The following is a 14,172-nucleotide window of genomic DNA, read 5'->3' on the forward strand; positions in this document are numbered from 1 at the left end:
CCAGTTATAAACCAAGAAAGGAACCTATGTCATATCAGTATAACAAAACCAGTAAAATATTGGACATTAATTAAGAGGTAGTTGAAACAAAATTAATGGCTGTATTCTGTCCTTAGTCAAAACCATTGTCATTACCTAAAATGTCTCATTGACTTTCCATTGCCATAATTATGAAAAAGATGTAATGATATAGAGAAGTTCTGGAAAAGCTCAAGGAGGATGATTAAAATGATCACAGAGTTGAAGTAACATCTGTCTCAAGGTAGACTTTAAAACTTATAAAATCTTCAATCTGGAAAGTCCCAGATCAAAAGAGCAATAATTGAAGACAAGATCAATAATCAAAGATTTCAGAATTGGAGAATGAATTAGTCAACAGGTATATTTTGAGCCAAAGACACCAAAGTATATAAAATATGAAACGTGGTCCCCTACTTCCATTCACCTCACACAGTCTGGGTTGGGGAGATTAAACACATATATGTGGTAAGGCAGATGGCAGGATGGGGTGGTATGTAGCTGCATAGGGTTAACGCCAGCTAACTGGGACAGAGGAAGTTTGCTAAATTCACTGAGGAGGGAACGATCCCTGAAATTGTTAGAGAATACATGATGAGAAAGCCAGGTAGGATGGGCATTTTGAGCGAAGTTACAGAAGCTGGAAAGCATGAGGCTCTTCAAGGAACATCAAATCAGATCAGTTTTTGTAGGAGGATAATGCAGTGTCTTCAGAAAGGCAGACCAAAGGTGGATTTCAAAAGGTAGACAGTAATTAATTAAGAAATTTCATCTTTGTCCTATATAGATCATAGAGAACCGTTTTCATGGCAGTGAGTAAAAATGGATTAGAAACAGAGACAAAGTAGATCAATGAACTAGGAAACTGTTCTGGTAATTCAGACTTGAAGTTTGAATAAGACCCCGAAATAGAATAGTAAAAGCAACAATACGAAGGTAGTAAGAGACTTGCCAAAGAGAGTTAGGAGTCAAGGTTTAGAAGTGTTGAGATTAGGTATTCAGGAAATTCAAGCAACAGTAGTTTAGACAGAGAAGTCGATTAAGGATATAGATTTATTTGGTTTTTTTTTTTAATCACCATTAAATTATGGTGATTGAATACAGGGTTATTTCTTTTATACTTGCTATTGTACTTAGGTTAGTACTTAACCTCAAATGTTAAATTGAATTTCATGGAGTTCATGATTAATGTGATAAACTAAATGATGTTCCTGAGGAAGAATAAATAGAGGGGGAAATGGGCTGCAAGTGGGACTTTGGGGACCTGCCCACATTTGGAGAACAGGAGAGGAGCCGGAAGAATAATTCAAGCAGGAGGGAAGGGAGTTAAGAGGAAAAGGTAAACCTATTATTGGACTCAGAAAGGGGTGATGACAACTCTTTCTCTGACAAAATAACAGGATTCAAAGGATAAGGAGGTGGAGTTTGAGCTGTGGAACCTCTGTGCTCTTTTCCTATTCTGACTTCTTAATTCTCTTTCCTTCTGTTCTATTTCCTTCCATTGTATACTAGGTTGAGCAGTAGCCTCAGAGATGGAGAATTAAGTCAGTCTTAAGCAATAAGGCACTCCGTCCTCTTCTCTTGCTCACTCCAGTCTAGACTTTTGACTTACTCTTTGAAGACTAACAACACTAGCCACTTTTTTCAGCATTACTGTGTATCTTGCCAATCGATTCCAACAAGTACTTTATCTGTTTTTTAGGTAGTGAAGACTGGGATTGAGCAAGGGAGTGATGCTGGCTATCTCTCTGAATCTCAGGTAAAATTATTTCCTTTCAGTGTTTTATTATTAGAGACAGAAAAAGCGAGATCCACAATGCTGTGTAAAACTGGAAAAAGGTAAAGTATTCAAAGCCTAGTAAAAAAATGTTTTCCTCCAGTGGTTGTCATTTCTTACGATTAATCTCAGTGAGCAAGTAGGTGCTAAGAAAACCATAGTAGTCCCCAGATATTTGAACTTGCTCTCAATAAGGAGGGTGTAACTAGGAAAAGCAGGGGCAGAGTTAGAATCCTTTCAAAAGGAATCATTTGGACTTTTTGTTCTGTAGTTGGGCTGGTTTTGTTGTGATAAAGTGAGTACATTGATACAAAAATATGGTTCTTGTTAGAGCCTGGAGATAAACCTGTGAAGCCCAGCCTTCCTTTGGTGAATTAGGAAATGAAGGGAAATGTTTTGCACCCACTAAGACAAGAAAACAGAGCAACACACGAACCAACCTCACCCCTTCCACTTCCTAATGAGTTGGTGGTATTGTAGATTTTAGTTGTTTGGGTTGTTTTGAAGTTTTAAGCAATCATTGAAGGATTATTGCTCTTCAGTAATAGAATAAAAGATATCTGAAGAGCTCAGGACAAGTTCCAGAGAAAACATTTCTTATACTGGGTTGCTTACTGCAGTGCACTCTGATTAATTCTTTTACATTATCATGAGGTACACATATACATATGTACAGAAAGATTGAAGCATATTTCCCAAAATAATTAGCCTGTACACTGTACTCAGTATTTTCTATTTATTCTACTTATCACAACCTGCTAAATTCAAGACCACTGATAGATTTCTACCCGTGGTTTGAAAATCACTGGTTTATTGAATAGAACCTACTTTGCCAAGATTAGTAGAACATTGTTTCATGTTCTCTTCAGACATGAAGGCAACATTATTAGAGGGATTCCTTCTTTTAAGTGCTGTTTGCAACCATGTAATCGTACCAGTAAATTCTAGTAATATTGATGATGGTAATAGCTAACATTGAGGCCCAGTCATTTTACTAGTGTTTTCATTTACTTCCCACAACAATACTGTAAAATAGGTATTGTTTTTCCCATTTTAAGGATGAAGAAAGCTTCACAACTGGGAAATGGCAGGGCCAGTCTTTAAACTCAGTTCTTTCAAATACAGACTCTAAATCTCATGCTCTTTCCCACTAAGTTGAGACTTGTTCTCTGTAACTGTTAAGGTCCTTTTAAAGTGGCAGATATCACATGGGGCAGCCTGCTACCCTGGAAGGAGAACTGGAGTTGGGAGTCATACTGCCTGGGTTCAAGTTCTGTTTCTGCCCCTTTGAGGCAGTGTGGCTTTGAGCGAGGTCAAGTTCTGAGCCTCCTCTTCCCAGTCTTTAAAATGAGAGAGGTGGTTGAGATGATTGGTCCATTTTGGCTCCGACACTCTAATTCCATGAAAAAAGTTACCACAGCCTCTGGTGTAGAGAATCTGAGAGCTCAGTTATATCCAGAACCTTTCAAAGCAGTAGTTGGAAGTGGAACAGATGAGGAGAGTTAAAGAAAGATGCTCAGCAGGAGACCAACTTCAGCAGCTCAGGACCTGAGGCTTTGCATGTGTTACCTCTGCTCTGCAGAGAAACTGACCCCAAAGAATCCACGTCTACAAGACTGAGAAGTTCTACCTTTTCTTCTTCCCTTTTTCCAGAAATTTGGAGAGCTTGCAATGACTAAAGAATCAAAAGCCTTGATGGGACTTTACCGTGGTCAGACCTTATGCAAGAAGAATAAATTTGGAGCTCCGCAGAAGGAGGTTAAGTAAGTCAGCTCTACGTAGGAAGCCCCTGTGGATTTCAGCACATGCTACGCTTGTCGATGTCTCTGAAGATCCATAGAGCTAGATTTATGCCTTCAGTCTTGCCCTAAACCTCTTCTGTCCTGAGCACTTTAGATCCCTATTCCTAGGAAGGATTTTTTGGCTTTCAGAGTTCTGCCTGTGCTGAGTTTTCTCCTGACCTCTCTAATGTCTCCTGTAGAGGCATTTTTGTCTCAGTATTGATGTCCCCTAGAAATATGGTTTAGGTTCCCCTTCCTAAACCAATACACACACTATGTGCTGTTTAATGACCTTGTCTCTCTCTGTGACTTGAGATACCCTCTCTGGGAACTCACACTTCTCCCTCATTAAAAAAAGTAAAGCCTCATTCTAGTCGTTAAAGCCTTGTCCTTCGTTTAGCTTACAGCCTAAGCGTTTGAGAGCCTACTTACCTGTTTCATATCTATTCTCTTCAGCGAGCCTTTCAGTGTTATGCTGCCTAAATAGCTCTTCAGCATCTTAAGTTTAGTAATGCCCCTAAACTCACCCCCTTGCTCAGTGGTTCTTAACCTGGGCAACGTTGCCACCAGGGGACACTTGCCAATCTCTGGAAATATTTTTGGTTGTCACAGCTGGGGAGGGAGGGATGGTACTGGCATCTGGTGGCCAGAGGCCCAGAATGCTGCTAAACATCCTACAGTGCACAGGACAGCCCCACAACAAAGAAGTATCCAGTCCAAAATGTCAGCAGTGCTGAGGTTGAGGAACACTGTCTACCTGAATTACAGAGAGGGATTTGTGAAAGCAGCTAATGTTACTACTTTCTCCAGCCGCTCACATTTAATGAGATTGCAATCCAAAGCAGAAGAGGAAATTAAGAAGAAGCCCAGGTGAGAAGACAAGATTCTTGCCAAGAGGGCTGATTTCCAAATTAGAATATGAAATACAACTGTAACTGCTTCTCCAGCACACGTGGTGATCGGTATCAGTCGGGTTGTCTGTGTACCACCTAATGTTGACAGTATCTTGCATTCAGTGGGTGAGATGAATTACTTCCACGCTGCAGTGGAATGATGATGTGGCCACTTAAATCTGAATCTCTTCATACATACTACAAAAATTACTCTTAAATTTTAAATTGGACTTCCCTGGTGGCACAGTGGTTGAGAGTCTGCCTGCCAGCGGTTACACGGGTTCAAGCCCTGGTCCGGGAAGATCCCACATGCTGCGGAGCAACTAAGCCCCTGCGCCCCAACTACTGAGCCTGCACTCTAGAGCCTGTGAGCCACAACTACCGAGCCCACGAGCCACAACTACTGAAGCCCGCATGCCTAAAGCCCGTCCTCCGCAACAAAAGAAGTCACTGCAATGAGAAGCCTGTGCACCACGATGAAGAGTAGCCCCTGCTCGCTGCAACTAGAGAAAGCCCGCGTGCAGCAACGAAGACCCAATGCAGCCATAAATTAATTAATTAATTTAAAAAATATTAAATTATAAAATGTTTACTCTTAAGCTGATTAGCCACTCCTGACTCCTACTCTGGTCTGCATGTAACTCTTACTGTTATATGCAGATAGCATATAATACCACCTGGAGAAGCTGTTATTGTGTACCAGTACACAGAAAAGACAGGCAGCATGCATGTGAAACTCACGTAAGAAGAAATAAGAAAATGAGAATCAAAATACTTAAGCTTACAAAAATTCTCCCCCCAAAACAACCACAATGCAAAACTATAGCAGAATGCTTCCAAACTTGAATTATATATCCTTAAATAAATATTTACAGATAAGAAAAGAATCACTTTGAATCAGAAGTTCAAAAACTCAGAATTAAATGGGCAGAAAAACAGGATGATGTAAGAGTTGACCTAACTTGGGAAATGAATTGAAAAAAGGTAACATCATCTTAGAAATGAAGAATAAATTATAAGGTATGCAAGGCAGAATAGGTTGAACTGAAAATTTAATAAAAATCATTGAAGAAAGGGCATCCCCCTTCCTGCTTTCCCAGTTGTCAGTAATAGTTCTACTTCTGTCTCTCTAGGCCTCTTCTCCCTTGCCTCGGATAATAATTTGAATTCCTTATGTATTTTCTCTTTTTATAAATTAATTTTTTATGCAAAGAATGCATTCTTAATCTCCTTTTTTAAACTATTATAAGGAAGTTTGAATACTAGATGAATGTTTTGTGTTTATGGTTTGAATGTTTTAATATAAAAGGAATCCTTCAGTATGAATCCTATAATAATCCTTTTTAGTCAGTGGTACGACTTGGAGACTGTGTATGTGGGTACATACCAGTTAACTTGTTCCTTTTCTTCTTCTACTGAAAGATTGATGACTTCCAATTTTTCATTATTGTAAACATTGTATGACTGTTCATCACAGCATATCATCTTGTGCATAAGTGCATTTCTCTAGAGCAGATAGTAGAATTACTGGGTCATAGAAGATGCAATTTTTGGTTTTAATACATTTGACCTCCTATATAGGGCTAAGTATATACTTCTATCAACCATGCATGAAAGAACAAAATTTTTTATACCCTCACTGTTACTTTTTAAATTTTTGCCAATCTGATGGGGAGAGAATACATTTTTTTAAATTTGCATTTCCCAGATTATTAGGGAAATTGGGCATTTTATTGGCAATTTGTTTTCATTTTCTATGAATTGCTTTATATAAACCCCTGCCCATTTTATTGGGTTGTCTTTTTTAATTGATATTTGTGTTCTTTATATTTCCCCAGTAGTAATCCTTTGTCTGCTATACCTGTTGTCATTTGTCAAGCAAATTTTTAATTTTGGTGCAGCAAATACATGAATAATTTTTTCAGCTCCTATTCTTTATGTTTTTCTACCCTATTTTCTCATGTTCTCCAGTTACTTAACACTCACCATATAAAAATGTGTATTATCACAAAGCTGCATTTGAAAGATACTCCCAGGAGTTGAAGTTAGGGTGCCTTTTCAGGTCTTGAATATGATTTTTGAACATTATAATCAGAATTGTTTTGAATGAAACAACTCTAATTTAGGTCTATGGTGTTGTAAACTTGGGCTTCTTTTATGAAGGAAGTTGTTCTGAAAATTTTTTTTAGTTACTTATGGGAAAATGGCATATTGTTCCAAAACTATGGAAAACTAAAAAGAGTCATCAGACATGATCTCTATCCCTCAAAAAGCTTAGAATTTAGTTGATGAGACAAAAATGATGTACATGAAGCTGTTCCAAAATACTGTGGGGTAAACCAAATGGTCCTGATAAGTTCAAGGGAATTCAGGGGTGGAAAAGGCAGTAATGTGCGTGTATGGAGGTGTTTGAGGGAGGGGTAAGGTCTGGAAGCAAAGAAACCATCCAAGAGGCTTTTGAACCAATCCAGGTAAGGGGTGAGAAAGGCACACATTTCAAGAGAAATGAAAGATGACTGGAAAATGGCAAAATCACTAGCAAGTAAGTGGTTGGTAAAAGAGAGATTAGTCTTTAGGCCTATCACTGCAAGTTAGCTTTTGTTTGAAGAAAAATACTCGTTAATTTAAGCGTAATCCATGTTGTTTTGTTTTCAGTGATCTCAGGTATGATTGAAGATCAGTATAATTCTGTCTCTTTGGTAGACCAATTCTTTTAGACCTAATGGATTTTTGCATTTAACTTTGAAAATCAGTCATTTATGAAAGATATCTTTTTGTAGGTAAAAATTATTTTAAATACCTTATTGTTGTCCCTGCTTTAGTTGGTTTATTGGAAGATGACCTGGGCAATCTCCCACTTTTACTGAATTAATTAAGATTTATACCAAAAGTCATTTCATCCTTTCCTTTCAGGCAGCTCGCCATTCTTGGCGCAGGGCTAATGGGGGCCGGCATTGCCCAGGTCTCCGTGGATAAGGGCCTACAGACTATACTGAAGGATACTACACTAGCCGCGCTGGGGCGAGGACAGCAGCAAGTGTTCAGAGGGTAAGCCTGCTCTCTGCCTTTGCTGGGAGAGTAGCGTGTGTTTTGGCTTTTGCCGTCACCGTTTCCTTTCTGCTGAACATGATCTGTATTGGATACTCCATTGTTAAGTCTCATTTCCTTTGCTTTTTAGACATGCTAATTCCTTCTTTCACTTTTTTTCTTTTTTTTTTTTTTTTTGCTGTTGTTGCAGACAATGTTATTATAAATCATTAACATCATTGGAGTCTGAGTGCAAAAGAGAAAACCTTATCTATTAGACGTTTTTAAATGCCATATGGTTTATACTTTGGTATCAGACTAGAAAGTCTCATGTTTGTGAATTGTAATTGCTGTATTGTTATAGAACATTGAAACAGCATGACTGTGTCTATAGAGAGAACTGAGATAAGGATGAGGAAACGTGTAACTGCATCTTGAAGGTAGGGCTGGGATCAGAACTCATGAACCTCATATTTCTTGACTGGCGTTACCATAGAGAAGCAGTTAACTGATTTGGCTCCACAATATCTGGATCTTATGGACTGTGTCTCCATCTTACTTCTGAATTAATAAACGGGGACTATTATTCTCCCTCCTGCCCGTCCCTCCCTCCTCTCCCCCACCCAACACACATACGGCCTGTTGTGCAGAGGGGAAAAATGGAGCAGCCACTTGGCCAAACTGGGAATTTGTTTCAGCTCATTTCTCTGCTCCAATGTAATAGACTGTCTAAGGCTGGCTGAACTTTGATGGTCTTGCATGTGACTTTTAGTTGAGTTAGTTTTTTTGTTTCTTACGTGGATTATGTAGCTTAAGTGTGTTTTTACCCCTTTTCTGCTCATATATTGCTACCATAATACTGTGCAGGACCTGGCAGGTTTAATCATGTTGGCAGATAGCAACTATCTTAATGTAAGATAGCAAGGCATTGTAGTAAAAGATTCTGACCCCCCAAAATGGCACGCGCTCGATAACACCATTGCCCTGAGGCCAGCACGCGAGTGTTCCCGGAGTTTCATACAGTCACCAAAATGAGAAATTGCTCTAAAATCGCTTTTCCCCCGCGATCTCTCTTGGATCCAGCTGTCCCGGCTTGCCCTTTTTGCATTAGAAACATCGGGCTCTGGTGAGTGCACCTCACTGTACTGCTGACTTGGGACATACATATTTCTTGTCCTGTCGGGAATAGTTTCATTAGGCATTAGAATTAGAGCAACTAATAATGTTTTGAACTCTCACAAGAATCTTGCTTGCTGACTGCTGACACGGTTGTCAGAAACCAGGATATTTGAATCCATACCTTTGAGACTTAAACTGACTACTTCTTTGAACTTACCTTGTGGCTTTAATTTTTCTTTTGGTTAAGGAAACTAGTGAATGGGGTGTAGCTTCATTCTTCTTTCAGAGGAAAACTCTAGGTCATTTATTCTCAAAGTGCGGTCAGATTAAAACCTAAGAGAGCCTATTTTCCCTGGCAATAAAAAACAATCAGTTAAGTGTCTGAGTAGCAGGAATCCTTTTTAGCTCCCTGTGGGGAAGAAGAAACCTTGAGTTAATATTTTATGTAATCAATATGATGTGCTACTAGGTACTGACCAGGAAATGGATTAAGAATATACGACATAATGCTTGGTCTCTGTCCTCCGGTAGATCACAATTACAGAATAACAAAATGATATGTAAGCAAGTATAAACTCATGGTCTAGGGCCCGTGTTGGCTGTTTCCCCTATCGTAGGTAGAGAATTACTAGAGCTGCTCTCTTGTTTGCCATTATAGTGTTCACGTTTACTCCTCTTGGCAAATTTAACTGTTTTATTAGTGATACCGTTTATGCAGGTTGGGCATGTAGGGGCATCTTTTAGTAGAAAGAATATGGATGTGGGGGTCAACCTGTTTGAACCCTAGGACCCTCCCTTAACTCGCTCTTGGACCACAAGTCCCTCTGAGTCTCCTTGAGCAGCTCAGCTCCCTCAGAATGGGAGCTACCTCACTGAGTTGGTGAAAAACACACAGCACACTATCTGGCCCATGGACACTCAATAAATGTTAGTTTCCTGTTCTCCTCCTCTGACTAGGAATGTGTTTTTTTCCTAGACTGAATGATAAAGTGAAGAAGAAAGCACTAACATCGTTTGAAAGGGACGCCTTTTTCAGCAACTTGACTGGGCAGCTCGATTACCAGGGTTTTGAAAAGGCTGACATGGTGATTGAAGCTGTTTTTGAGGACCTCAGTCTTAAGCACAAAGTGCTCAAGGAAGTAGAAGCTGTAAGTAAGGGGCCTGCTGTACTGAATCCTAGTGTTGTGAGTGGAGAACACAGAGACAGGGTTTTTTAAAGGAACTATAGGAAACTTGTGGTTCTTTTTATAGGGCCATTCATTCCCAGATGTAAGGGGTTTTGTATGTTTGTTTGTTTGTTGGAGGTGTGAAGTAGAAAAGAACAGCTTTATTGCTTTGCCAGGCAAAAGGGGACACAACAGGCTTGCGCCCCTCAAAACTGTGTCCCCCAAATGTAAGTTTTTATGTGAACCCATGCACACTGTAAAAAGGGCAAATCAAAGTCCTAAGAAAAGACAAACAAGTAGCTTATTAACTTAAGCACAGGGTTCATTAGCCTTATATGGGAGTTCAGTCACCCAAACGTACAAATAACCTCATGGACTGTAGCCAGACGTCTTGACATCATTGGTTGGCTGCAAGCTATAACTAAACTAATTCAGGTCTAGGCAGCAGAGGAAATAGGGAGAAACAGTTTCTCCAGGCAGGATTCAGATGCTCATTTTGTGGAAATGCTACTCTGGTCTTGAGCCCAAAGGCTGTGTGTAGTCAACTCTTGATATGGGATGATATGAACAAAACAAGTACTTGAACTGGGTGGTATGAAGAAAGAGGAAAGAAGGAAAGAAGAGATGGCAGTAATCCAGGCAGGAGGTAGAACCGGGTACAGTTAAATAAACAGAGTGTAGGTTAGTAAATGGTGTAAATAAAATGGCACTGACTTTGCAGCATTCTGGGGTATCTTGAGTAGTGGGCTGTACTCCTAAGACTCCCTTCCATGGGAGGACAATCTCTGCTCTACTAAAGAATGAACCTAAGGAGGGTTTAGAAACTAAAGACAAGCAGCTCAGTTTGGGATGGATTCCACTTGTGAAACACACATTCCAAAATCTTTTCTTTAAGCAGAGTGTAATGTAGGTTCAGCTGAGGGAGTGAATTCAGAAGAGCTGGGTAGGTGTGTGTTCTCTCTGTGCAAGGTGGCACTGCAGCAGAGAAATGGACACAACGTTCCCGGGGCTTTGGGGGCCCTGCTGGGCCAATGGAAGGTAGACTGAGGGGCGGCAAAAACAGACGGAGCCGTTTACCACTAAAAGAGCATTTGCCACCTGACTGGGTGATGGTATTTGCTTTTGGAAAATCAGGATTTGGGAGTATCTGAGTGCAGAAAAGTTTGTTAGTTTTAGCAGTTGGGAAGCCAGTGGTCAAGGAAAAGAAAGAGAAAGAAGAGGGATCAGATCAAGAGAAGTGCAGACTATGAACAAATCGATACAGTAGTTCCCATTGAAACATAAAGGTTAAGGGAGAAGAGAAGGGAAAGAAAGAAAGAAAAGAAAAGGGGTTTTATATGTCTGTGAAGTCCATGGACTGCGGGAAAGGGAGGATATTCGGGGAATCATGAATTTTTAGCAGATAGTAAGAAAAGAATAAGAAGATTATTGCTAAAGGTAAAATCCAAAGTGTTACGTATGTTGTAGTTGTTTATGTAACATGTCACAGGCCTTTACCTTTTTAGAGAAGCTAGTGAAATCATCTAAGGTAGGAGATACTCAAAGAAGTTTTTCAGAAAGGGTGGAAAAGAGCAAGGTCCAGAACAGATCTGTATTTGGAAAATCAAAGAATTTCAAGTGAAAGATCTTTAGGAAGCCACCAAGTCCATCCTCTTACCTGGCCTCTCCTTTCTTTACAGGAAGATGGTAAAGCTGAACCTACATGTGGTATTCCTCAGGGATTTAAAATTTCTCTTCCTCTCCACAGAACTAAAGAAACTCACTCCTTTGATATCTTCATAATTCTTGTCTCCAGACCCTCACTGTCTTGCTTGTCTCCTTTACTGTCTTCACCATGTCTCAGTGTTCTCTTGGCGTGTGACAAACCACCACAAAAACAATGACCTTTTCACAGTTCTGCAGTTAGGGCAGGGCTCTGAGAGGCGGCTGGCCCTTAATTCCACGTGGCTTCCCAGTGGGGTCACTCGTGGGACTGCATTCAGCTGAAAGCTTGGTTGGGGCGCCTCCCACTCCCTGTGGCCTGTCCTCGCTTAGTGGTCGAGCCAGAGTTTCTCTGCAGCATGGCTGCTGGCTTCTAAGAGAGCAAGGCAGAAGTCAGTGGACTTCATAAGGCAAGTCCTGGAACTGGCAAAGTCACTTCTGCTACTTTCCATTGGTAAAAGCAAGTCATAGGCCAGCCCAGATTTAAGAGGAGGGGAAAGAGACTGTGCCCCTGGATGGGAGGAGAGACACACATGTACAAGAGGGGAAAGATTGTTGCCAGCCATCTTTGGAGACATTGGTTTGCTCTTCATAGAGAATTTTACCACCAACATTAGACACCATACCATTAATAATGCAACTTGAGACTATGTTAGCTTTCTGATCATCGGGCTCTACTTTTGACCCACATTATACTTTTGTTGTTGTTGTTGTTGCGGTACACGGGCCTCTCACTACTGCGGCCTCTCCCGTTGTGGAGCACAGGCTCCGGACGCGCAGGCTCAGCGGCCATGGCTCACGGACCCAGCCGCTCTGCGGCATGTGGGATCTTCCCGGACCGGGGCACGAACCCACGTCCCCTGCATCGGCATGTGGACTCTCAACCACTGCGCCACCAAGGAAGCCCCTATACTTTTGATTAAATAAAATCATGGGCTCTTTAACACAAGTTTACTGCCAAGCCCAGGTCTTGCCCATTAGGTGCCTACTCAGTTATTTTTTTCTCTTTCTTCTCTTTCATAAAATCTTAATGCAGTACTTTACCTTCATCCTCATTATAATTGATCTTATTTTGCACTCAGTTCTTCAGCGTGTTGAATGTATCTTGAATCTTGATTCTCAACTCTGATGTTAGGATTCTGCCTGCCCAGATTTGCACACATTTGACAGGTGTGCCTTCTATGTTTCTCATCCAAGTATCTGAATAAAAATATGAATAAGCTGAGATTGTGGGCAGAATGCTGAGAAAATCTCCGTTAGACACTATTCTGCCGGTTGATAAAGCTAATAGTTGTATTCATGCACTGTAGATATAATTATAGTGCTGTACCATTTCTTAGTAACACATGTGTAACATGAAATAGGCATGCACATTATGGTTGGTTCTCTCAAAGGTGAAGGGTGGGCGGGGCCCAAGTGTCACTCGTTGGCTTTGCTTTGGACTCCAGTCATCTCCCAGGCCTACATGACACATTCTTAAATGCTTTTCTCCTGCAGGTGATTCCAGATCACTGTGTCTTTGCCAGCAACACATCTGCTCTCCCAATCAACGAAATTGCTGCTGTCAGTAAAAGACCTGAGAAGGTAAATTCTGAGGAGAGGAAAACCCTGAAATGTTTTACTGCTTCAGGCTCATTGCTGAAGGCTTAGAATATGAGAAGGGACTGGTATGGCTTATGAAGTGGATGAGGGTGAGGATGTAGTCCCAGAAACTGGGCACAGAAAAGCTAGTACCATGACCAGTGTGAGATGCAGGAACAAGTGAACTACAACTAGAATATACCTTTATAGGTGATTTGCATCCCTAATGGGTATTATTATTCAGGTTCAGACTATAAAACCTACGTTTATTACATTTGGGTATTGAAAGATAGACCCTAAAGTAAGAAGAGATGTTCCAAAATAACACTTGAGCTACAGAGCAGACTCTGGTACTGGCGGGGATGGGTTTGGTTCCAACTCCAGATCCAGAAATGGAAGGTCAGGGGCTGTGGTGGGATGTGTCCAGCCCGGTTTGCTTAGAGCTTCTGCCCAGGACATGAGAGGGGTGGATGTAGAAGCACTTAGAGTGAGTATCTGGAATGATGCCTAGAAATCTGTCTTTGGGCTTCTGCTCTCTACCAGGGAAATCAAGTGAAATCATTCAAGGAGAAATAAAACAGTTCGCCTCTCTGGAGGATAGCGGTTAGCCTCAGCGAAGCAGAACCAGCCAAAAGTAGGCAGGAAATATAAAAGGCCTTTAAGCAGCTGAAACTGTTAATACAAAGTCCATGTACTAAAAACACGAAAGTCTTTTTATTCCCATTCTAATAGCTTGCTAACTCAAGGTCATCTTGTTCCCTAGCACGCAGCAGATTAGAAGTGGTGTGGGCCTGATAGAGGCAGGTTCAGTGATGGCAGGAGGAGGTCGTGGGGAGAAGTGGCAGCTGAGGGAAGACACAGACATGGAGTAATGGCAGATAGACAGTCTGGCCACGTCGTAGTCACTCACAGAAGCTCCTCAGCACTGGAGGGCAGCAGAGGAGCCCCTGTTGCTGTGCCTTTGATGCTAACCTCTCCTTCTCGCCGTGGAGCAGAACAAGCTTCACACTTAGCAGTCCTCGCCCCCAGGGATCTTGAGTAGCTTTTAGCACCTGCTTGCCTAGGTCATTCATGTAAGAGGAAGGCCACAGGGGCACAAGTAGGGCGAC

General features: G+C 41.1%; 1 protein-coding gene across 1 annotated transcript in view; it reads left to right on the forward strand.

Moving 5' to 3' along the window:
* HADHA (hydroxyacyl-CoA dehydrogenase trifunctional multienzyme complex subunit alpha) overlaps window positions 1–14,172 on the forward strand; it is a 54,270-nt gene that overhangs the window by 27,838 nt on the left and 12,260 nt on the right. Inside the window, exons 10-14 of the mRNA XM_030858198.3 lie at window positions 1,721–1,777; window positions 3,449–3,558; window positions 7,383–7,517; window positions 9,592–9,763; window positions 12,980–13,066. Of these exons, the coding sequence (XP_030714058.2) occupies window positions 1,721–1,777; window positions 3,449–3,558; window positions 7,383–7,517; window positions 9,592–9,763; window positions 12,980–13,066 (561 nt within the window). The remainder of the gene's footprint in view (window positions 1–1,720; window positions 1,778–3,448; window positions 3,559–7,382; window positions 7,518–9,591; window positions 9,764–12,979; window positions 13,067–14,172) is intronic.

Source organism: Globicephala melas, chromosome 12, assembly GCF_963455315.2.
Source record: "Globicephala melas chromosome 12, mGloMel1.2, whole genome shotgun sequence".
NCBI lineage: Eukaryota > Metazoa > Chordata > Mammalia > Artiodactyla > Delphinidae > Globicephala > Globicephala melas.